Here is a 25284-nt window from a genome sequence, read left to right as displayed (position 1 = left end):
AATAATCAGGGAGAGGGGGTCGTATTAAAGTGACGTGGGTAGTTTACGCCAACACAAAAATGTGATTATTAGAAAGACAATTGAGGCCTGTTTACAGCTCACCAAGTGACTTCATTTGTTTTGAAGCATGTCTGGAGACATTTCCATTAACAGTTTTTTTCCACAAGAAAATAAACCATTTAAAGTAGACTGTTGGCAAAGAGCCAATAACAGCCAATACACCCAAGAATAGCTCAGAGAAAAACATTCTGAAGTGGCCTTCCGTGAGCTCGGATCAAAATCTCACTGAATATTGATTCTGTGGATGGAGCTGAAACATGCCAGGTGCACAAGTCTCATTGACAGTTACAGAAATTGTGTTGATTGCAGTAATTGCCTCAAAAGTCATGGGTGAATTTTGTTTTATTTTCAATAATTGTTTTTTCTATTGTTACTTTTGTAAGTTTCAAGTGGTTTCAGTGACCATTGTGGGTTTTTCTTTAATTAACAGAGGTACCAACAATTTTGCCCACAATATTTTAAAGACTTTGCCATGTTTCAGTTTTGTTTGGGTTTTGTTTTATTTTGGTGAGTGTGTTGTGTTCTTGTGTGTTTCCCCTGTCTCGTTATGTCTGAGTAGGTTTATCTACATTCTGGTCAAGTTTGTCACATCATCCCAAGTCAAGTGTTCCTCTCTCACATCATGCCAAGTCAATTTTACAAAAGGACAAAAAACAAAACAAAACAATACACTCCATGCTTTGGCACAAAGTAGAAATTTAATTTAGAAAATCATGAAATCCATCAACATTGGTTCTACAGCAGAGCAAATCTTTCGTAACAGGAACAAGTTCACACGAAAATAGCTTTGAGATTTAAAAAAAATAAATAAAATAGGAGTAAACATCAGCTGGCTTCATAGTAAAAACATCAGTTGTCATGGTGAGCACAGTGGTTATCAATGGAGACGTATTTGACGTCGTGGTACGTTTTGTGAGTCAGTGTTGCTACCTACAAGAGTGCATGAGCTTCTTTCACAAAATCCGTCAACAAGTGCTATTATTAATACCTGTTGGACTCTCTTTAAAACCACAAATTCATAGATCCTTTTCATGATGTTACGTAAGTAATCATATCGCGGGTTCTTGCGTGCCTCCGCTCTCGTATCTGCCACAATAAATAACACAAACCAAGCCAAAATATCTGAACGTGGATCGAAAAACTGTAACAGCTTTACAAAAGGAATACAGGGGAGGAGTGAGGTGGGTGCAGCTGCTACTTGGCGCCGGGTGGCATGTAGTAGGGGTGAAACGACCGTTCTTGGGCGTAGCCCTGCAGCGCGGTGTGCGTGTGCATCAGTAACTTGGGGAAACGGGAGGTGAAGTAGCGCACGAAGCCGTCGGGCAGCTCGCCCAGGCTGTGCTGCACTTCGGGAGGCAGCTGGTGGTAGTGAGCCTTCTGTAAAACAAAACAAATAAATGAATTAAAACAACCGGTTATAGGAGGATGTACGGGAAAGAAGCAAGCAGGTTGACCTTATTCCTCATGGCCCTCAGCAGGTCTCGCACCGAGCTGCCTTTGTATGTCCGGAAACGCCTCAAGTCTGAAGACAGAAATGGACAATCTTTTTTTTTTTTTTGGTTGGTAATTTTACCCGCGCTGAAAATGTCAATTAGTTTTCAGCCTTGCCGCTCCCCACTGCACATTGATGTGCATCCGATTCCTTACCCATCTGCAGGGGCGTGGAGATGTGCAGCCTCCAGTTGGTCCGGACCACCGCTCGGTGCTCGCTCTCCAGGTTCACCACAATCTCACTATCGGATGGCTCATTCTCAATGCGGTCGCTCACGTCCTGCGTGGGAAAAAAAAAGAAAAATGCAGCAATGATATTAAATTATTTGCTCCCAAAAACGTATAAATACAGTTTTTTTTTAAATGTGTTAAGTGTCCCAAAGACGTACTTATACGTTGTTGTTGTTTTTTTGTTTTAGGCTTTAATGCAGCCTCTCAACTGCAAAGAACGGTTGCAGAAATGGTAGTTATTACATAAACAGCCAGCAGGTGGCAGCAGAGCAAAGGAGCTCAACCAGGGCCATGTTGAAAAAAAGCTCAATTACTCACAATTCTAAATAAGATTTGTGAAAATTGATTAAATTTAGCTATATTCTAATGCTAATTGCTGCAAAACAGAAACAGATAGAAATATACTTTTTTTTTCCTGATGAAAAAAAAGAGACTTTAATCTTTTTTTTTTGATAAGTTCCATGTTTTTATAGCAATAGAACACAATATTCTGTGGGCCTTGCAAAATCAGTCAAAATCCAGAAAAACAGCTAGGAGCAAACGGATTGCTTCTGTGAAAATGGCTGGGAGCAAATAAATTAGTTTAAAAAAAAAAACAAAACAAAAAAACATGACATTCTGATTTTGAAGTTTCTCATTTTAAGTTCCAGTGTGAGGACTAAATTACTACGGAACCTGGTAGGTGACATCACGAAAATATTTAAGATTGCAATAGAACGTAATACTTTGCAATATAATGCAATCCTATTGCGTTATAATGCAATATTATTGTGATATATTGAAATAACTATTGCCAATAACACGACGATTAGTGAATATATACATATAATAATAAAACAAATATAATCATGTATTTTATTTGATTTTTCATGTTAACCTGAAATTGCTTCCAAATGCTCTCAGTAGATTTCCTCCAAATTGATTTTAATTGTTTTGGAAAATTGTTGTCTGAAGACTTTGTGGCAAATCATGTGACCGCCTGGCTCGAGCCAACCACATGCTCACTGCGCCGCCAAATAGTAAACATGAATCTTCAAAATAATAAAATAACCAACTGATTCCAGAAAGTGACCTAACATATTTTGCAAAACAGTCTAGAGAAATTCCCTTGAGCATGTTTTTTATACAAAAACAAAAATCCGGTTGCCAGTTTCCGACTGCTGTCATTTTTCAGACATGACTCAACACGGCTGCGCGGAGCGTTTGGCAAATTCCAAACAAGAACAAGTGACTAAAGCGTGAGTAAGTGCGGCAACTGACTTGGAAGAAGAGCAGCTGCTTCTCGGGGCTCCAGAAGTACGGATGCTTGAGCACGCGGGCGGATGAGGGACGAGACTCCGCCTCCGCGCTGATCATCTGCTTGATCAGGTCCTCAGCCACGACGTCTTCTGATGACGCAAGACGTTGCTGGAGGTGAGTCACTGGGATTGCATCACTGTCCAAGGTGCTCGTAATAGGGTTCAAATATATTTCGAAACGCATGTTCTGATAGTTTAACAAAAGATTTTACCAAAACAACAAATGATCTAAATTAGTACTCAACATTTTTGCACTGGGATCTAACAATAACCATCGCTGCCTCGCTGTTTTGCAGATTTTATACAGCGTGCTTTTGTTGTTTTAACGTGATTTCTTGGTTTGTTTATTTTTTTATTTTTTGGTCTTTGCGCGGCCATATCTCTCGAACCCTACGTCCGATTGGGCACATATGGGCATCTGCGGATTAGTTTCAACGGTGTCTCTCCCGTCACTCCACGACACTCGTCTGGAGACAGAAAATATATACTGTGCTGAAAACAAGTAAATAATTAAAACAAAAAACCAACATCATACTTTTAATGGAAAAAAATGACTGTAAATTAAAAAATGAATAAAAAAAAAACCATTCATAATAAACTAAAAATCATACCAAAACAAAAAACAAATAATACATGAAAAAATATACGCTGTGCTGTATACTGTAATAAGTACATTTGAAAAAATAATTAAAAAAAAAAATTAATGTAAAAAACTAATTAAAAAACATGATGAATGAAAAAAACATACATAATAAATACAAATATGTGCTGTATACCGTAATATGTACATTTAAAAAAAACATTTTTAATGGAAAAAATTATTGTAAATTAAAAAACAATGAATGAAAAAAATATATACTGTGCTGTATACTGTAATACGTACATTAAAAAAATAATTTTAATGGGAAAAAAAATGAATCAATGAAAAACATGATGAATGAAAAAAACATATATAATAAAAAAATATATATATATATACTGTGCTGTATACTGTAATCAGTACATTTAAAAAATAATAATAATTTTAGTAAAACTCAAAACAAAAAACAAACGAAAAAATATATATAATTAACGGGAAGTTTATTTTTATTTTTTTTAATTAAGGCAGATTTCCATTATCACGGGTAGTTTTTGGAACGAAACACCAGCGATAAATGAGGGAACCCTGTCAATTCTAAATGTTAAAACTCGCAGTGCAGTGGAAGAATGCATGGACAGTGAGGTAGTAAAAATCTTGGACAATGTTAGATTTGGTTTCCTAAACAAAGTAGAGAAAAAAAAAAGCAGCAGACACAAGGCACCCGCCCACCATGCATCCTCACCGTGTAAAGTATCCATGAATTGTGTGAGTGAATATTCCCCAGACAGGATGTTCATTTGCCGCATCAGAGTCTCGCCAAACGGGTGCTTACCCCCGCTGACCACGTAGTAGAAGACGCAGCCGGCTGAGAAAATGTCCACGGCAGCGGTCTACAGAGAAGTGAGAGCGCTGAGCCGGCCGAACGAAAAGGAAACACACTTCCGTGATTTGGTAGAACCATACGAGACTCACCGGCTTGCTGCCAGCGACGTTCTCCAGCAGCTCGGGAGCGATCCAGCCTTCGGTGCCGAGGATGCCCGAGCGCAACGAGAAGCTTTGCCGACCATCCTGGATCTTTTTGCACAGCCCAAAGTCAGATATGAGAGCTCGGACCTTACCCAGTGCGCAGGGGAAGGAGAGCAGGATATTTCGGGGCTTCAGGTCCCGATGGACTGGATGAAGGACGAAGGTAGGCAGAAAAGGGAAAAGAGCACTGAGGCCATTTATTGTTTTGTCAACTTCATAGTGTTTGTTTACCACAAAAGCTACTGGATGCAGAAAATTGAATTTCAAATCGCTACTGCCACCTGTGGCCAAAAAGATAAAACTACATTTTTTCCACCTTCAACATACACAATGCTCACATGACGAACGATTGGCCAGAGGCTCGCAGGAGTACCCATTGTGAACAGCGAGGGTGTTCATCTACTAATTAGTAAATGTTTCAGTCATAATGGTAAAATAAAAAGGCTATCATAAAGGTATTTTTGGCCAAGAGAGCAGCTTTAAATGGTAATCGTTAGCGCTACGAATCGTGATTGCTAACTTTTAGCATAGGCTAATTTTGTTACTGTTTATAATGCTCATGCGCATAAGAAAATAAAAAACTGGTACTTATATCCATCCACGCAATTCAACTCATTTAGATATATAATGAAAACTAAATGGTGGTTAGTGTTTGTTTACCTTAAATGGGAATCGCTAGCACTCCACTGCTAATCGTGATTGCTTACTGTTTAGCATAGGTTAATTTTGTTGCTGTTTATAATGCTCATGCACATAAGAAAATAAATGGGCAATTGGTAGTTAAATCCTCTCAATTCAACTAATTTAGATATATTATGATGTTTGTGTGACCTAAATGATGCTTAGTGTTTGTTTACCTTAAATGGGAATCGCTAGTACGCTAATACTAATCGTGATTGCTAGCAGTTTAGCATAAGCTAATTCTGTTAAGTCTATAATGCAGAAGTACAAAAGATAATGAGTAGTACTAGTTATATCTACTCAATTCAACTCACAGAAAAATATATAAATAAAAAATAATACATTTTGAGGGGGATTATTTAATAGGATAATGGATTTTAAAAACTTTCAATAGTGACAGTCCTAATTCAAAGGTGTCATTCTTTTTTAAGACAAGTACAATTGAAGATGAACGGTACTTAAAGAAAAAACAATAGCATAAAAAATACAAATTAAAAAAAACAAAACCGAAACATTTAGAAAAATATGTATATCAATATATAACATCAAATATCCTGTTTAGGGTCACGTGTTCACTGGAGATGACTTTTGGCAAAAGGCGGACTACACCGTAAATAAATAAAAATAAATGTATTGAACTGTGTATCAGAATCAAATCTTAACTTTGGTGTATCATTACAGCTTTAGTGTGTGCATGTGTTTGTGTGTCGCAAACCTATATTGAGAGAGTGGAGGTGTGACAGGCCACACATGGTCTGCTCCAACAATGTAACTGGACTCAGGTCGGGAAAATTCGATGGATCCTCCACATACTGACGGCAAAACAATAGCATCACAAGTTATATTTGACCATTTTCAAGAACATTAGTGACAGATAGTAATGGACACGGTCGGACAAACAAACTGACCTGCTGCACAGTGGCGGCGCACAGCTCGATGGCGATGTACGTGAAGAGGCTGTCCCTTTCCGTGCAGAAGTACCTGATGACGTTGGGATGCATGTCCGACTGTCGTAGGAGCTGCACTTCACGCTCCGCCACCTCAAAACACTCGGGGAGGATTCGCTTCACCGCGGCACGGCGGCCGTCGAAGTTGCCCCTGCGGCGCGTACAACACAAAGGCGAGATTATTGATCGACTCAGTGGGCGTAACACAGCGACTTTCACACATACCTGAAGACGAATGTTCCCGAGCTGCCGCGCCCAAGGACCTCGGATGTGCTGAAGGAGATCTTACCCAAGCGCAACTCTTCGCTGGTTTCTGCCGACAGAAATGAGCGACGATAAATCAGACGCATCTGAAGAAAATAACACACATTTGGATTGCTACCTGTGGCGGTTTGTTGGCCTGCCGTGTTGATGCCATCCGCACTTGAGGCTGCACTGCTGTCATGGGAAGAAGTAAAAAGAGTGTCTCCTTGTGCATGCTGGGACTCTGGACAGAAAAAGAAGTGGAGAAGCCTATGTTTTATTCACACAGTGGTTGAGTTCTGTTGAGCACACCACAGTACCGTTTAAAATCCCATCTGGGTTATGTTTTTATTGCAGGTTGCGTTTTTTTTTTTTTTTTTTTTTTGCCGGGTGTACAATGAATTTACAAGGGGAAATTCTGGGGAGAAACACATTCAATTACATTATTTTATTACCAAATGTAATTTAATTAAATTTTAGATTATTTTTTGTTTAAAATACTTACATAGAATTAATATTTGTATTTATGTTTAATAATATATATTAGATTATATCGTATATTATATAAATATATGGGTGTCAAAATTAGTGTGTTAATTAAAAGTTCCTTTAACGCCACTAATTTTTTTAATGCGAGATTAATGGCACCACCCCCCCAAAAAAAAAAAAAAAAAAAAAAAAAAAGGCTGTACTGGGTGAATTCCAGTCGCAACAGATACGTCCACGTCAAAATTTAGCAGTAATAAATCTAATAATAATGTATATTTATGGAGACTGAGGTCAAGTTGTATTTTACAATTTTAAAAATGTGCAAAAAGTTACTTCATCTTATCGAGCACCAATGTCTTACAAATGCAATTATGCCATCTAGTGGCAGAAAAATGACCAACGCAAATCAATATCACACTCGTTTTTTACAGTACAGTACATCTTTAATTTGAACTCTATTTTATGAATTATTATGAAATTACTGTAGCAAATACTAAAAGATGCAGCCATATTAATTTAACATTTTTCCCCACTTTTATGTTCAGAGTATGAAAACACAAAAAAAATTATACATTGTATTGTACATGTAGAACAGATAACATTTGCAATTAATCATGAGTTAACCATTGAAGTTATGCGATTAATTACAATTCAAAATTTTAATTGCCTGACACCTCTAAAATATATATATATATATATATATATATATATATATATATATATTTGTATTTTTGCATTTTATGAAGAACACACAAGATCTATGTTCCCTCATTTACCACTTGAGACATTCGTTTTGGTGGAAAGTATCGAGTCAGAAGACTCGAGGGTCGGTGTCGGCGTGTTGGTCTGTGTGCGCTGGACACAAGATTCAAATGCCTCCTCCAGTTGCTGCTGCAGAGCTTTAAGTTTCTTGGCTGCTCGCTGGGAAGGAACACACACAGGTAGACAATATCACGTTTGAGAAATGAGTAAGATAAATGTTTAGAATTGTATTGACTCACATTATATGTGAAGGCAAATGCCAGCCATCCTCCAAGCAGCACGGTCACCACAGCCATTGCCAGGCAGTCCTGCGTCATGTAGACGGGACGCACCGTGACCGACTTCTGGGACCCTCCCGACTCTCTCCCGTCGCCACCTCCTCCTTCATCTTCGCTGCCGCTGCGGCCAACTGACCAGAACTGGAGCATTGGGAGAAACATGAAATGAGGGAGATGGACGCCGCTTGAGAAAGTAGATGAATGGGACTCACGTGGTACTGGTTGTAGCCGGAGGGGCGCGAGGACGGCGAGGTGGCGGGACGAGGAGGGATGACGGCTTCGCCGGAGCGCGGCAGGCTGACACGGGATTCCCTTAACATGGTGGTGTGCGCTACTGGTGGGAGCTCGTGGTGGCCTGCGGCACATTAGATATTTAGAAGGGTGAAAAATAGGGCTATACAATTTAGCAAATTCAAATCGACATAGAAAAGGCAGCAATTTGGAAGGGGAAAAAAACTTGAGCGTGGTCAATCAGTAGCCTTTATTTATGTATTTATTTATTTATTTTTAGATCTATAGGTATTTATATATCTATATAGTGATTATTCATTTTCCTAAACTCAAGTTGACCATAATCAAGCTTTTACATCAGTGGTGTCCAAACTACGGCCTGGGGGCCATTTGCGGCCCGCCGTCCATTTTTCAGTGGCCCGCGACATATGCTAAAAATGACATTTGACTCAGTTCAAATAAAATAAAATAAACAAAAATGTTTGGAGATGGTCAAAGTAAGAAGGGAGGAAAAACAGGTGCCATTAAAGGTTATTTTAGTTAATTAAAACTAATGAAAAAACTAAAACTATAATTCAAAAAATGATATTGTTACCAAAATAAAATACAAACGAAAATGCTTTTTAAAAAACGAAAACTAACTGAAACTACATTTTATGTTTACAAAACTAACTAAAATTAACTATAATTATAGCAAACATGTCCTTCGTTTTAGTCTTTGGTAATTAATTTAATGCATGAGCCTTTGGGGATGATTTTAAATGTGATTTTTAGTAGATTTATTTTGATATAAACCGGAATAATGACGTTTGAAAGTATGTCACACAGAAGTGACGTCATCTCGCAGCAGCCAATAGAAAAGCACCTTCAGATGACGTTGCTCCCATGGTGTTTTTTTAAATATTGCGCACAAGTAATACACATTAAAAAAACAAAACAAAAACTAACTAATCTAAAACTAAGCATTTTTTTTAAAGAACTAAACTAATAAAACTAACAGAACCACCCTGAAAACTAATAAAAACTAACTCAAATAAAAAATTCCAAAACTATAATAACCCTACTGCCGTATTACAAATAAATTGGTTTATATACTGTAGCATTTTACTAAATATGCAAAAGCACAAATAAATTATTTGTACAATTTCTAGGACTAAACACAATTTCTCTTCATAACATTATGTGCGCCTTGTGTCTGATTTTCTGTATGTGGCCCTCAAATGAAAAAAGTTTGGACACCCCTCTTTTAAATGATGCAAACATTATTTCGCAGTAAATACCAGAATTTCATTTATTCCTTTTGTGTAATTTCTTCCCTAATTCAGTGAACGTAAAACGTCACCTTCACCAGTTCAGGAGAGTATGCGAGTACCTATTAACAACCAGTGATTTTTCAGGCTGTTGGTGCTCCCAGGAGGATAGCGCACGTCGGTGGACGGCATGATCTCGCATTCCCCTCGCCCGCTGACCGTCACGCCGGCCGTCTCCGGACCTTCGATCCGGCCCAGGATCAGCCCCCGAGGCTGCCATGGAAACAAGAGCTCGCCATTGAGTCGGCCCGTCACAGCATGCGATATCATATTACTGTTGTTGCGCGAGGCCGGGAAGCATCGCCTCCAAAACTTTGGCTGGGACGGCGACGGAAAATACATTTGTAACGCAACTCACCACTAAGGAGAATCCGTGGTGAACGAGGGATGAGGAAGCGTAGAGGTGGGAGTCCAGTTTTCCGACGTAGAGAGTGGGCCTTAAAGAGACAGAGAGAGGATTTTTTATACAGTTATTTAAAAAAAATGATGGTTAAATGTACAATTGTTGCTTTGTCCAAATACTTATAAGTCACTGAAAATTGAAACATTTTCATTTGAAGTCATGCATTGTATTTTTATTATTTCATACTTTTTTTTTTTTTTTTTACAGTTTCCACTTTTTCAATCCTAGTTTTTTAATAGTTAACTTTCTATGGAAATTTTTGCTTAGACATGCAGTTTGTTAGGCCTCTGTAGGATCAAGTGCAAAATTAAACAACCAAGTCAATCATTTCTTATATGCCTTGTTTATAAAATCTGTGTGAGTCATGTTCATGGCGAGAAGGCCCTCATAACACCACAAAAAGTCTCTTGATTTGTTGCCGGTCGCTTGTTTTGAAATCATTAAATGTAGCAATAATGTTTCTAAGTTGTTAAGACTGAGAACACACTCACTTTGTTGCAAATCTGACCTGCGACGTGCTGTCGTCATGGTTACAGCTGCCATACTGAGACCAAACAGCCAAAATGAAGTGATTTGAACCAGAGTGACACAAGTTGCTATTAATGGTGCTGTAATTCATGATACTTTAAGTATTGATTGAACGTCAGAGTCTACCAAGACACTTCATTCACTGCCAGTCATTATAGAAATTTTTTACATTTCCAATACTCACGTGATATTACATTCAATAATTATATATAAACCGAATCTACCAAATAACAGAATAGACTCCCTACTTTTTGTCCCGTCCCGTTCTTTTATAATTGACAGCAGAAAAATGTAGGTTTGCCAAAATACAGCCATTTCTCCCATGGACTCTGAAACTGTGTTTATTTCCTATAAAATGGGGAAATGATGTCATCTACCGGTGGTTGGGCATCAGTAAAGTTGTTTCCAAGTTTGATATTTACAGTGGAGCATGCTCAGATTCGCCCCCATTTAGCACCGCTCTAAAAAATACAATTGACAAGTATACTTGTCAAAGGCAGTGAATGAGTTAAATAGTGAAATATTTAGACATTTGAATTGGGATATATATTAGAAAACCAATGCTACTTTGTGGTATATTATAGATGCGTGTTACAAAACTGAAAATTGTCATTGTAACAGAATGACAAGAACCAGACAAATAATTACAAAATTACATTTTTCAAAGCTGGACTTCAACTGAATTTGTATAACAAAGATTGTACTGTGGGTGGTTCTAGTCAAACCTGCCATTTCACAAATTTCTTCTTGTGATTCCAGCAAATTCACAGATGTTCTCTAAATGTTGCCAAACATTTTTCCACCTTTTAAAATGCCCTAACAAGAACTATAATAAAAAACTTTGTCATGTGCAATTAATCAAACATCAATTACAATTTCAATTATTACACTCCACAATTACAATATTGGCATAACCGTACAAAAATACTAATTTTGAGTTGTTTAAATGTATATATTTGTACATTAAAAAAAACATTTTTAAATAACTAATTTAATAAATCTTGTTTGGTCCAAAAGAAACTTGCATAATTATTGTGTTTCATAGAAATGTATTTGTCTTACTATTTTTTACATTTAAACATTTTCTTGTTTTGCACCAAAATCATCCTAATTGTAATTTTGATTATTACTATATTAATTGTGAAGAATATTTTCTTCATAATCGAGCAGCCCTATGTGCAAGAAAAACGGGTTATGTGATGACTACTACTACTAATTGTTATCACAAGACTTATCATATGTATTATGATGTGTGTACGTGCGACTCTTACACAAGCTGTGTCTGTGCTTCCTCCTTCACAAACTGATAGCTCCACTTCAGAGTGGAATGGACATTGGTCTGCCCGCCGGCGACGTTGGAGGAGGAGAAGGTGAGGAAGCGCAACGTCTCGACGGCCAGCGACAGGTGGGGGGTGTGTCTGAGCGAGTCGCCCGAGTACAGATAGACAGCCACCACGGGCGAGCCGTAGTCCTGACTCCATAACACGTCACCTTGAGGAAGACAAGTTGGGATCTCGCTCAAGCTGAGGTGGTCATCAAGATCCGTTTTCCAAATGGAAGTCCTTACCTGACTCTCTGTCGACGGTAACCACAAGGCCGTCGCCGCTGGACACAAGATGAGCCATCTCTGGAGGGGATATACGTACACAAATACCGTATTTTCCGCACTATAAGGCGCACCGAAAAGCCTTCAATTTTTTCAAAAGCTGACCCTGCGCCTTATATATGGATCAATATTGAGCCGCAACAGGTCTCGCTGTCAAGACGCTATCGGTGACCCTGCACGATCGGTGACGTGCATGTGCACAAGATCGCGCCATCTTGGATCGCTAGCTAATACTAATACTTTACCTCAGAGAAAATAATAAAACAGCTGTTTATTCATTTTGGAGTTGTCAGAAAGCTGGTTTGTAATCTATTAATAAAGTTTGACTCACATATCTGACTGTTTTGTTGACGTTCTCTTTAGCGCAGCACCATCTAATGGATGCATAACGTAACCCCAGCCTCTACTGTAGCGCCTTACATATGGAAAAAGTTTGAAAATATGTCGTACATTGAAGGTGTGCCTTATAGTGCGGAAAATACGGTACATACTTTTAGGTTTTTTATGTTTTTTGTTGATGATTTCTAAGCAGTGTACTGAAACTCTAAAAAAAAAAAAATTGAAGCGTGAAGATTTACTGTAGTCGAGTTTCTCATCATATGGCAAAGCAGAGTAATCGTTGTACGTAGCATTCCATCGCAGCTCCTGCTTCTTTATATCGAACATGGTGACCATGTACTCTGCAGAACGTAAACAAACTACCGTAAGGGGGACAAATGTGTGCTGAAAATGTGCAAATGTGTCAGTGTGTGTTTCACCTGTGCGTCCAATGTAGAGCAGAGGAGAGTTGGCGCACATGGAATCAGACGAGGACGTGGTTAGACTAGTTTGCTTCGCTCCCGTTTCAGGATCAACTACAAACCACACATCCTGCTTTTTGCCTGTAAAAAAAAAAAAATTGATTCTTTTGCAACTCCGTTCATCAGTGCCATGAATAACTTCTGACCATATAATCTAGAAACAGTTGGGTCAAAAATAAACCAAGTATTGGGTCAAAAATGAACCAATCCTTTACTTGGGTCAATTTGACCCAGCGTTGGGTAAAAAAAATGGGCCATTCGAGGAGCTGACCAAACTTTCTGGGCTGTTTTATACAAAATGTCCCCCCTTTTTTGGTGGAACAACCCAGAAAGTTTGGTTAAATTGACCCTCGCACACAATCTGACCTAATTTTCTGGGTGGTTTAATACAAAATGATCCAATTTTTGACTCAAAGCTGGGTCAAATTGACCCAAATAGAGGATCTGACCCAACTTCCTGGGTTGTGTGGGGGAGGGCGGGGAGGTAATTTTGTATAAAATAACCCAGAAAGTCGAGTCAGATCCTCTAGTTTGGTCAATTTGACCCTGACCCAACTTTGAGTGAAATAAAAAAAATTGGGTCATTTTGTAGGAAACAACCCAGAAAGTTGGGTCCGTTTGACCCAACTTTGGGTCCAAAATTTTGTCATTTTGTATAAAACAACTCAGAGAGTTGGGTCAGATTGTCTACTTAGGTCAATTTGAACAATCTTCTGGGTTGTTGTAGCAAAAAAATAAAAGGGTCATTTTGTATGAAACAACCCAGAGTTGGGTCAGATCCTCTACTTGGGTCAATTTGACCCAATGTTGGCTCAGGGGTCATTTTGTATAAAACAACCCAGAAAATTTGATAAGATCATATACTTGGGTCACTTTGACCCAACTTTGAATCAATAATTGGGTAACTTTGTATAAAATAACCCAGAAAGTCAAGACAGAGCCTCTAGTTGGGTCAATTTGACCCAACTCTGAGTAAAAAAAAAAAAAAAAAAAAAAAAAAAAAAAAAAAAAAAAAAAAAAAATTGGGTTATTTTGTATAAAACCCAGAAAGTTTGGTCAGATCATCTACTTGGGTCCACTTGACCTATATTTGGGTCAAAACTTATTTTATATATAAATGTCTACTTTGGTCAATTTGACCCATATTTCTGGGTTGTTCCACCAAAAAAATAAAATAAATAAAAGGGTCATTTTGTATGAAACAACCCAGAGTTGGGTCAGATCCTCTACTTGGGTCAATTTGACTCAATGTTGGGTAAGGGGTCGGACAATTTTTTTATCCATAATTTTTTTTATCCATCCATTTTTTTGGGTTATTTTGACCTAACTGTTTTTAGAGTGTATGTGGTTGGTGCATGGAAAAAAAGTGTTCGCCTCACCTGTATAGAGGATGCCATCGGAGCTCCTGCAGGGAGCCGACTGAACCAGCTCTGGAATGGTGAACGGAAGTTTCTGGACAACACATCACCAAGATGACATTAGGAATTGAACATGAAAAACATTGCAGCGCTTCATTCCTCACCATCAGGCCTTCTTTGTGCTTGCCACCGAGGATGTATAAGCTACCGTCGTTGGGGTCCGGGAGAAAACTGGGCCTAAAAAACACATTGTGACAAATGTCGTATGTGCGCGTATGTTTGCGTGCTTGTTTGTATGCGTATGTTACTTACTCAGTGATGTTGATGGGCACTTGTATAACAGGATCTAGCAATTTCAAAAAAGACATTTATAATTAGATGGTTGCAAATATGGCATAAAAAAATACTACTTGTCATACAAACCTTCTCTTAGCGTCCACTTTATGTCTCCTGTCTGTTTGGAGACAGCATGCAGACTTCCGTCCAGCGTGGAGACGAACAGAAGGGATTCTGGGAGGGTGACAGCCTTGACCCCTGCCACCTGACAGCAATAAAAAATTTAAAAAAAAACACCTGAGTGGGCGTGTGGTAGTGTTAGGTCCTGCAGTGCTTCTACTCCATAAAACATTTCGAGTTCCTCATTTAGCAGGATATCCTGACAAACATCCCTCCATGAGGGTGTATTCACCCCTCCCATGTTTACTTCCACCTGGGTCACACGTTTCATGTTCACAATTGAGCAGTAGCGGGACCATGCGAGTACTTGCTATTTTTTTCAAGTTCTTCTTCCCATATACTTTTTTTTTTTTTTTTTTTTTTTAAATTTGTGGGTATTTACGTGGGTGTGCATGCATGTAAGAACATGGTGTTCTTTCTCCACTCGACATAGGGAAGACAGATTAAGCATGCAGGCAAAAATACAGCAACCTCTGAATTCTAGCTTTTACATCTCGATGTGTTAAACAACTCAGGGCCGATCAACTGGATCAAATTGCACAAACCTTTGGCATAGCCAATATAAAAATTTGGAATGGGATGTCCTGAAAAAGAAAACTAGTGGATGCTTACTTCTAAGCACTGCCAACACAACAAAAGATTCATCAAGACGAACAGGGGAATAAAGTGAAGTCTAAAGTCAATCACCAGACTTAACCCAACAGAACATGCATTTTACCTCCCGAAAAGGAGACTGAAGGGAGAAACCCCCAGAAACAAACAAGATTCTGAATGAGGCTGCAGTAAAAGCCTGGAAAAGTATTTCAAAAAATGACGAACGCAGCATTCTAGTGAAGTCAATGCAGGTTGATTAAGTTATTGCAAGTAAGGGTTACAGCACCAAATATTAAAATGTTATTTACTTTAAGTTATGTTTGTAATTCTCTGTATCAATACTTTTGCTCACTTGAAAAGTCTGTGGGTTCAAACAAAAGATGCTCTGTCCTGAGTTGTTTAACACATCTAGATCTCAATACCATGAAATAAAAACTGGAATTGTGAACTTTTGTCTCATATCCATCTTTTAATTTGAACCCGAATGTATTTAGTACACAACAAAAACAACTTTTGTAGGGGACTGTAAGTGAAATTGTGAATAGAGAAACGCGAATCTCTTAGTGTTTACTGTAATTAATGTACGCGCAACTGCAATAAGTTATTTTATGTCCAATACCCACCATCAAGCAACTTTTAAGCGTTGGTTGAAATAGCAAAATGAAGTCCACTTGTAACGCCTCCCTCACTGTTGTTACTAGTAACACAAAACGTGACAACATAAAAAAAATGTAAAAATGAAAAGTTCACCTGTGATATTTTGACTTCCCACGAGAGAAGCAGAAGGCACAACAGCAGGCACCCCAAAGCCCCCATGACATGACACCCACCTCCTCTTCGAGCCTACGAACGGAACTAAAATAACAACAAAGGTCGAATATCCCCTTGAAATCCCAGTACGGGGTCCACACGTCTGTGTCGTTTCAAAGCGTCCGTGTAACATCACAACAGGTGGACATGACGGTGGTTTTACGATAACGCTATCATTTTTCTACTCATCTTACCCGCAACACAACAGTAAATGCGCATTTCCGTGTTTGGGACGACCGAGTGACATCACAACTTGACAAGTGGGTGGGAGCATTTTTCGTATTGAGTGACAGGGGACCATGGCCAATGGGAGAAACGATAAGGTGTAGAAGGGGCGGGGTTTGGGGAAGAGCCTGGAACACGTGGAAAAAGACAGCACGACAGTTGACAGCGTCATCGTGCGCCGTTTTGTGCAATAGAAAGTGGTGGAGGCGCTCATTCTTCACTTCGTGACCATCCATTGACCCACACACAGGATTTCACAACAATTTGGCCCAGCATTTTAAGAATTAGTTCAGCTTGATACAAAAAGGCTACATTTAGACAGACCTGTTAAAAACAGCAAGGAATCTACGTTCAGAAAACGTGCAAACAAATTGTTGCAATCACATTTTTTATTACCCTGCAAAATAAGTCTTTGTCTCATATCTTTCCAACTTATAATTTATCAAGAAACCCATCAAAGTGCTTTAACATGGGCAAATGAAGTGTAATGGAGTAGCTTTGAAATGAGTTAGCTGCATTCATTCCCAACTGAGACAAAAATACAAAAATAATACTGGCAGGCACTTGTTGTCTTGTGAGGTATTTGCTCAAACAGCATAGCAGACACGGTCTTGAAAGGCTTTTTTTTTGGGGGGGGGGGGGGGTGCTAATGATGGTGTAGTACGCTATCAGGTTTGGGGTAGCCAAACAACTCAAAGTCTGGTTGGTAAAGCTTGTACAGCTCTGTCCTCGTTGAAACTGGAATTTGGGCGAACCAGTCCCTTTCCCAGCTGGCTGCGGTTCGGTTTCTGGCCCCCGAGGGGAACCGTAGCAGATGATCCACTTGCAAAAGCTTCAGAAGCTGCTCGGCGTCCGTCTCCAGCGTTTCCAGTCGCCCGATGAAGTCGTACTTCACCTGGCATGGATGGCAGAGACGGTAAACCTAAAATCCAGAAATACACGTGTGGGAAAATGGTCACGTTCAGCACATACCAGTGATTTGAATTGAATCATTTGGGGGGGGGGGGGGGGGGGTATTAATATTTATACAAATGACCATTACATGGGAGGATCATGGAATGAACCCGGAGCCTATAAAGTTTTCCAATATTTTGTATGGCAATCAAAACTAGGCATTGTATCTTTGGTCTATTATATATGGCTATTAAATCTACAGCCTTATTTGCTTTGTGAGGTATAGTTGGCTACAATATCCCAAATGTGCCATTCTTGAAGCTAAACTGCACAAAATGGCGCCTTTATTTGAAATACCGCACCTGCCAAAATAAAGTTCACGTTCGCACACTGTACAATTTATGACACTTCTATAAAGTAGTAGAACGAAAACACATGCATGAGGTCACTGGTAGTGTTTTTTTCGTCAACAAAAACTAAAAAAAAAACAATTTCGTCAACACACAGTTTTCACCTGACTAAAAATAGACAACATTAGACTAAAACCCTCATTAATAAACAATAACTGGGACTAAATCAGGATAATTTTTTGTCGGCTAATGAAGACGAGACGAAAATGTAATTCACTTAATAAAAACTGGACTGAAATCTATGGACATTTTAATTCATGAACAAAAACTTGACACAAATTATATGATTTTGTAAAATCTCGTCGCTGCTAATCTGTCACGTCTATGACAATGTCATGTGACTCCCAGCACAAACACATGGGACAGGCAGAAGGATGAAATTGTGTTGTTTTTCATCAAAAAGATGAGAGAAAATTCAATGTGAAATATTTGAGATCCGAAATGTTCAACATAATCTGTTGACAAAAAAAATAAACAGGGGTACAATGGTTGTGCTGACTAAAACTAGACTAAAATGTTGACATTTTTTGTTGACTACAACTAGACGAATAAAATTACATTTTCTTGGACTAAAATAAAGACTAAATGAAAGATTTATAGTCAACAAAAAATGGACTAAATAAAAATGGGATGAGGTTATTGACTGAAATGGGACTAAAACAGACTAAATTTAAAAATTAACAGACATTTGTACACTTGTCTGGTTATTTACTCATGATCAAGCAGTGGTGGGAAGTAAAGTACTGTACACATACTTCTTTACTGTGCTCAAGTTGAGGTACCGGTATATGTTATGTACTTTACTTGAGCATTTATTTGTTTTGACAAATTTCTACTTTCACAGTGGTGCCTTTTTTCCCCCCACATTTTTTGCTTCAATTCAATGGTAACGGTGTTCATGTCTTGGCCACCAGGAGGCAGTATAACACAGAGACACAGATGAAAAAGAATTCCACAATTAACTCAGTAAGTAAATATTAGTCAGTTTAATAAACACTCCTCCATGTGATTCTACTGTATTTTTGTTTTATGTTTAGCTTGCCAGTAAAATTCAACTGTGAGAGGCAAAAACCAGCTTATTAAAGCAATGGGTACACATTTTGATAGCATAACAGTTGAGTTAGCATTAGCTAGCGTTCGGTTTAAAAAAAACTCCATGTGACATAGAGATCAATTTTTGTTCTTCAGAATCTTTTTAACATAAGTAGTGATACTTTCTACTGAAGTATAGAGTTTACAGTAAGTACTTTTGTCACAAGAAGGTGTTGGCTCCGCCTCCACTCTAATGTCATGTAATGTATTACCTGGCGCCAGTGTTCATTGAAGACGCTCTCCTTCTCCGTCTCCGCATCCAGCAGATACGAGATGAACTGCTGGAAGGTGGGTTTGATCCCCGCCGCAAACGCCTCAGCCGCCGTTTCCGGCAAGCTCCCTGATAGGTTGCCGTAGCGACGCAGGATGACTGAGCCAAACTGGCGGTAGAAGTCCTCGTTGGGCCTGATGGTCACAATGCAAAGCGGGTTGAATGACTCAGTCACGCATCCTGGCATTGGCTCTGGTCGACTCGTCGAACCTTCCGAACTTGTTCCTGAAGGCCGAGATGAGGCGGACAAAGGGGTCCCGTACGAACAGGAACTTGGTGTAGTGTTGGAGCTTGAGCGCCATCAGGTGGCGGGACAGAGAGCCATAATGGCGCCAAAACCTGGTGTGGACACATACGTAAAAAATGGTTAGCATTTTTTTTTGTAGGGAAGTTTTACACCATGTTTTTTCAGACCGATACGAGTATGAGTACTCAACTCTTGAGCAGTTGTAGTAGAATAATAATCAGAAAAAAAGGAAGAACAAGTCCCAAATGTGTCATGGAAGGAGTCAGATAAGAGAGAGACAGGTGAGTCACGTTCCCCAAGTCACACAAACACGGAGCCGCTGACACCAACTCGCAAAGAAAGATCCGCCTGTGCTGCTTGCTCTTTACGTGCTCGCCTTCCAGCTCAGTAAATAACTCATTTTGGTTGGCAAAACATGTCCTCTAAATTTTATGGTGGAGGCTTCACACGCACTGCTGCACAGAGGAAAATTTTTGTATCACGTCAGGGGAGGGATGGGGAGTCGGACGTACATTCACTTTTCTCTCACACGTCAAACTGAAGACAGAGCAGAGATTACGAGTTGACGGCAATGTTGTTTTCATACAAAATGTCCAACAATTATATTACAAAAGTAATTATAGAATAATTTTTCTATGGTGGAGCTTGTTTTGCATTTTAGTATACAAGGTCAGAAACATAAATTCATGCAGTTTATATCAGGTTTAATGTAAAGTACAAAAATGTAAATTTAAAATCATTGGGGTACGGAAGCGGATCGCATCCATTTAAAAAAAAAAAAAAAAAAACACTCATTTTTTTCTGACTAATTTTTTGGGGACTTTGTTTTTTTTAAGTATTTTTTTTCTGTTTTACTGAATATTTTGTTGTTGTTTTTTGAGAAATTTACTTCTGTTTTTCTGAATATTTGTTTCTGTTTTACTGAATATTTTTTTCAGTTGTTTTAAATTCTTTTTCCTTGTTTTTATAAACATTTTTATGACAGAAAAAAATGTTCAGAAAAACAGGAAATAAAAAATAAAATACACACAAAAAAATAGAAAACTTTTTTTTTTTCCCAAGTAGGCTTCCATACTTGCATCTTATTCTTGTTAAAAGGAAACAAATCCTGCGCTCCAAATTTGTACATCTGACTTCATGTCATGCTCTTCACTCAAACAGCAAGGCTCGTTGGTCTAGCGGTATGATTCTCGCTTCGGGTGTGAGAGGTCCCGGGTTCAAATCCCGGACGAGCCCTTGAACGCCAATATCTGCTACATTTAAAAAAATAAATAAAAAAAGTAGTGACTCATTGCCAAACAGTTGAGCACTAGAGCTGGAAAAACTACCATCTACACGGCTACCAGCTTCAAGAATAGTGTTCCCTTGTTTATCGCGCATGTTAAGTTCCAAAAACTATCTGCGTTAATTAAAAAAAAAATAGATACTTGGTTGTTCATTTATTACATGTTTTTTCGTTTTGGTATGATTTTTACTTCATTATAAATGCTTTATCATTCATCATATATGTTCTTTTTTCATTTACATTCATTTTTTTCCATGAAAAGCATGTTTTTGTTTTTTATACTTATTACAGTACACAGCACAGTATTGTTTTTTTCCCATTTATTATGCTTTTTTGTTTTGGTATGATTTTTAGTTTATTATGAATGCCTTTTCATTCATTTTTCATTTTCATTTTCATTCATTTTTTTCATTTACAGTCATTTTTTTCCATAAAAAGTATGTTGTTTTTTTTATTTACTTATTCCAGTATATATTTTATATCTCCGGAATGCAATGTCGTGGACCAACGGGACAGACACCGTTGGAAAGGTCTCGTCGAGACGAATCTGTGGATGGATATGTCCCTGGTCGGACGTAGGGTTTGCGAGATACAGCCGTGCAAAGACAAAAGAAATATATAAACAAACCAAAAAGCACGCAAAAAAAAAAAAAGCATGCTGTAAAAAATATGCAAAACAGTGAGGCTGCAAAAGATGAACGAGGGAACACTGTAACTGTCATACTTGGCAAAAGTGAGGTGAAGCGAGGAATTGTGTACGAGGTCCGGGGGAACCGACTCCGGATCAGTGTAAGGCTTTCCTGAGACGGGTGAGACCAGAGACTGGGACAGGACCACCATCACCCTCTTCCAGTTGGTGCAAGCCACCTGAACATAAACAGGAACGTCATAGTTATATATCATATATTACTTTAGTCTCACACTTTTGCTCGTCATGATATTCTCTACCTTGGGAACGTAGCAGTAGATGATCTGATGCGTGTCATCGACTATCAGGTGGTCCAATTCCCTGTTTGGAATCTGCTCGAACGCACGGGCCCGTCCGGGGAAGTCCATCCCCGAACACACATCCCTGATCCTCCGCTTCCTCGCCATCTGCTCCCCACTTCCATCCCGGCTCTCGTCCCTTTCCTCGTCATCCTCTCCACCCAGCTGCGCTCGCTCTCTCCTCCCCTCCACGCTTTGGTTCGTCCCCATCGGAGGCCACGTCGCGCCGGATGTTCCCGGGGGCGTGGGGGCCGTGAGCGAGCGGCCCGTTGAGGTTTGAGGGCAACGCTCGTGTTTGCGGTCCCGCGGAGGGTAAAGGTTGAAGCCGCCGCCGACGTCGTCCCAGTAGGCGATGATGAGCAGGATGACGGACAGAGCGCCCAGGATGAAGGCCACGCGCAGGCCGCGCCACGTTCCCATGGTTAAAGTGCGGAAGGTCCTGGGGGGGCGGGCGACCGAGATTGGTGCAGAAAAGAGGAAGAGGTTATCTGAGCTCCATGGCGCAGGACGTCTATCACGGAAGGGGACACTTCCTGCTCAGCAACTGCAGCTGAAACAGGCAGGAAATGTGATTTAGACGTTGGCTTCTTTACAATATAAACAATAAAACGGATTGAGTCCAAGTGATGAATGAGGTCACAGCAGTTTCAGTGAGACAATTGAGTCATCTTTTTATAACATAAATATGGAACAGGACTGGGCCAGCCTAAGAATAGCAAAAAATCTGCGTACAACTGACACCCATTGAAATGCATTGGGAACCCCCCCCCCAAAAAAAAAAATTAATAAATAAAACACTGATAAACATTGAATCTGCATTTTCCACAGAAAATGGGGGGAATGTTGAAAACAAAACAAAAAATATATATCTACATTTTTTTTCTTAATTGAAAACAAACTGTGAATCTATGGCTGCTAAACCGCAAGTATGTGGGGCTCCACTGTAAACAATTTTTTCCAAAATAACAAACTTATATAAATAGATTTAATGCCCACAAATGTACATGATAAAATTTACCTACAACAATCACTTTCTGTAGGCATAAAAAGCAGGATTGTCGCAAAATGTCATGCTATAATTTCAACAAAAAAGTAGGCTGTGCTGAAATACTTACTGTTTCATTCTTCTTTCAAGTTTGCACTGTCTCAAACGAAAGTGTGCTGCTATCTAGTGGTCGACAGTTGAATCACACCCAATATGAATGAGATTTTGACCAAAATAGACTTTTAATCGCGCAAAAAAACATGACGTGCTGTGCTGAAATACTTCCTGTTTCATTCTTCTTTTTAATTTGTACCGTTTCAATCTAAATAAGTGTGCTGCCATCTGGTGGTCGACACTGGAATTACACCCAATATAAACGAGAGTTTGATCAAAATACAGTTATTAATTGTACCAAAAGAATCCGCAAAATAGCGGGACTGCAAACCTCGTATACTTGAATTATGAATAAAATTATTAAATTAAATTAATACCGATTAATGTCCAAAAATCTGAACTATCTCTTTAAGGGTTTAGAATCCACCCGCCTTTTGAACAATGTCAAAATGTCCTTTTTATAAGGATCAGCATACAAGAATGCTAAAGTAGGACACCGTCTGCTCTCATGTAATCCCCAGAAAATTCTCACTGTGGTCTCTTCACAACCAGCTTCCCACATCTGTCACTGTAATCTCCAATTGAAAGTGTGTGATTTCATTACAATTTTGGATTATTTGGGTTGGTTAGAACATTTGTCTCACAGTTCTGTAGTCCAGGTTCGAATCTCATTTAAACTTTGCGAATATGAGAGTGAACGTTTGTGAGGCCACCAGTCCAGCATCGGTTGTACCGAAATATTGTGCCAGACGAGATGAGTGTCCTCTGCAAAATCAAAGACAAAATGTGCTCGCCTAATCCGCCCGCTTGTCTGCAGTGCATCAAAACAAAGCATGATTAAAACACAATGCAGGGACAGTGTTAGATAATTGCATCACGCTCTAACTAGTGAGGCCTCTTTTTTTTTTTTTTTTTTTTTTTTTTTTTTCTTTTCATAGGGAAGCGTCCCTGAGGGGCTGTGGGAAATACACTGAGCCTACTGTGGGTCCCGGCTGTCACGGGGATGCGAACAAACGGAGGCGAGGGGGTAGATCACCCTCGCTGGAGTCAGTCTAGACTAGTGTTTCGCAACTTTTGTTGAGCCAAGGCACATATTTTATATTGGAAAAATCTCACGGAACACCACCAGAGAAAACAGGAGAAGTGGCAGTAAAAAACTGGCTAAAATCTTTATGTCAAAGAGGAGACATAATTGGGGGGGCTGGGTGGCTAATTGCTACCATTCAGTTGTATTAACTTTTAATTACAATTCATTTGGAATAAAACTTGTGCCTCGTTTTTTGATTAACACTAAAGTGCTACTGTATTTAATATTGATCAAAATTGTGATTCTGGTGAGATATGTTTATTTCCCTTGAGTTGTACTTGGTGTAAAAACTGTCAGAAGCACTATTGTAGAAGGGGTTTTTTTGTATGTGGAAACGAAAAAAAAAACTGGTGGAACGCCTGGTCTTGCTGGTAAAATAAGCAAAGAGGCAGAGAGGACCCATGCAAGCAAGCCTGCTCCTGAAGGAGGGAAATTGTTGTTTTTGTTCCCCTTGCTTGTGGTTTCTTTCCACTTCCAAACACTCCACGTTGACTTCATGCTGCTATTTGAAGAACATCCACTAAATGTCACATTGCACAAACACGCGCATCGTGACGGACCACAATATCCTGAACGTTGGGATCAATTGAAGGATATCTTGTTTTTGTAATTTAGCCCACAGAAAGGCTGCTTTTCCCCCTTGTTTTTCCCACACTTACTTTGAGACTATAAACGTGCTACAATGTGGCCTTTCATGCGTAAAAACACTTTGGCGCTCTTCTTCCATCACATCCAGCAGCAGCCGCCGAGGGGAAAAAAATCCCGTCCCCCCCGCGAATCATTTCATCCAGCTCCCATTGAGGGAAGGAAGAAAGCCCGCTTCTGTTCCCTTCGCACCGGGAGCATCAAGGCGGCTGTTAAATCTCGTTTAGCTTTACGAATATCAATTCTATAAATACCAAAAATCACCGAAGGAACCGTCGTCGTGATTTTAGAACTTACCCGGCAGGTGAGCTCCATGGTGGTCGGTGTCCTGACAGCGGTGTGTGGCCGTCCTTTAGCCGGGTGAGGAGAGCAGCCAGGCGGGCGAGCTTTGTGGGGAGGGCTCGAGGTTCGGACTTGAGGCGGCGTGAGAGCCACAAGAAAGTGGAGCACATCTCGCGAGATTTGGCCCGCGAACTTGCGCACACACGCACGCACACGTGTGGTCCGACGCGCACACGCAGCAACACGCATATATACACATTATAATGACAGTCATTACGTACTGTGTAATTTATACATATACATATATTGTATATATGTATATTTTCTTTTCAAGCTGTATAATCAAATACTGCCGTTTAAAGTCACTAAAAGTGAGATAACATGGCAATAAAAAAAAAAAATAAAATTCTGTGTATCGTGACAGTAATTAGTCCGTAAAACTCATATAATCCAATTAAAACAGTATAGATATTTCCACTAAAAATGTTTAATAATTATATATATATATATATATATATATATATATTATCAAAATATATTGTCAAATTCCAGTGTGTCCTGTGCAATACAATCATAGC

General features: G+C 39.3%; 2 protein-coding genes and 1 non-coding gene across 5 annotated transcripts; 1 reads left to right on the top strand and 2 right to left on the bottom strand.

Moving 5' to 3' along the window:
* Window positions 1-739: 739 nt before the first annotated feature.
* Window positions 740-16431, bottom strand: ern2 (endoplasmic reticulum to nucleus signaling 2). Of its 3 annotated transcripts, XM_077524566.1 has the most exons (25): window positions 16203-16430; window positions 15996-16069; window positions 14746-14863; window positions 14635-14668; window positions 14487-14559; window positions 14344-14416; window positions 12923-13045; window positions 12743-12844; window positions 12126-12185; window positions 11830-12049; window positions 9986-10064; window positions 9690-9840; window positions 8299-8441; window positions 8048-8227; window positions 7823-7967; window positions 6697-6801; window positions 6540-6627; window positions 6276-6465; window positions 6083-6179; window positions 4633-4832; window positions 4403-4550; window positions 3043-3170; window positions 1708-1831; window positions 1515-1582; window positions 740-1437 (listed from the first exon to the last, which is right to left on the bottom strand). In XM_077524566.1, the coding sequence occupies exons 2-25, from the start codon at window positions 15996-15998 to the stop codon at window positions 1255-1257; spliced, it is 2835 nt and encodes a 944-aa protein (XP_077380692.1). In that variant the 5' UTR covers window positions 15999-16069; window positions 16203-16430; the 3' UTR covers window positions 740-1254. The 3 variants fall into 3 exon arrangements, with proteins under 3 accessions (XP_077380692.1, XP_077380693.1, XP_077380691.1); XM_077524567.1 differs by lacking the exon at window positions 15996-16069 and having other exon boundaries at window positions 4493-4550; window positions 16123-16431; XM_077524565.1 differs by lacking the exon at window positions 15996-16069 and having other exon boundaries at window positions 16123-16430.
* Window positions 16432-17042: 611 nt separating this feature from the next.
* On the bottom strand, window positions 17043-24866 carry LOC144020779 (carbohydrate sulfotransferase 12-like). The gene is made up of 6 exons (XM_077524568.1): window positions 24722-24866; window positions 21555-22143; window positions 21331-21473; window positions 19285-19413; window positions 19016-19208; window positions 17043-17329 (listed from the first exon to the last, which is right to left on the bottom strand). Exons 2-6 carry the CDS (start codon window positions 22011-22013, stop codon window positions 17054-17056), a joined length of 1200 nt encoding a protein of 399 aa, XP_077380694.1. The 5' UTR covers window positions 22014-22143; window positions 24722-24866; the 3' UTR covers window positions 17043-17053.
* Window positions 20486-20557, top strand: trnap-cgg (transfer RNA proline (anticodon CGG)). Its single transcript has one exon. It is a non-coding gene; the product is annotated as a tRNA-Pro (tRNA).
* Window positions 24867-25284: the final 418 nt, after the last annotated feature.

The sequence above is a fragment of the Festucalex cinctus genome, chromosome 6 (genome assembly GCF_051991245.1).
Source record: "Festucalex cinctus isolate MCC-2025b chromosome 6, RoL_Fcin_1.0, whole genome shotgun sequence".
In the NCBI taxonomy this organism is placed as follows: domain Eukaryota; kingdom Metazoa; phylum Chordata; class Actinopteri; order Syngnathiformes; family Syngnathidae; genus Festucalex; species Festucalex cinctus.
The sequence above is the reverse complement of the archived record's forward strand: the minus strand, read 5'-3'. Positions and strand labels throughout refer to the sequence as shown.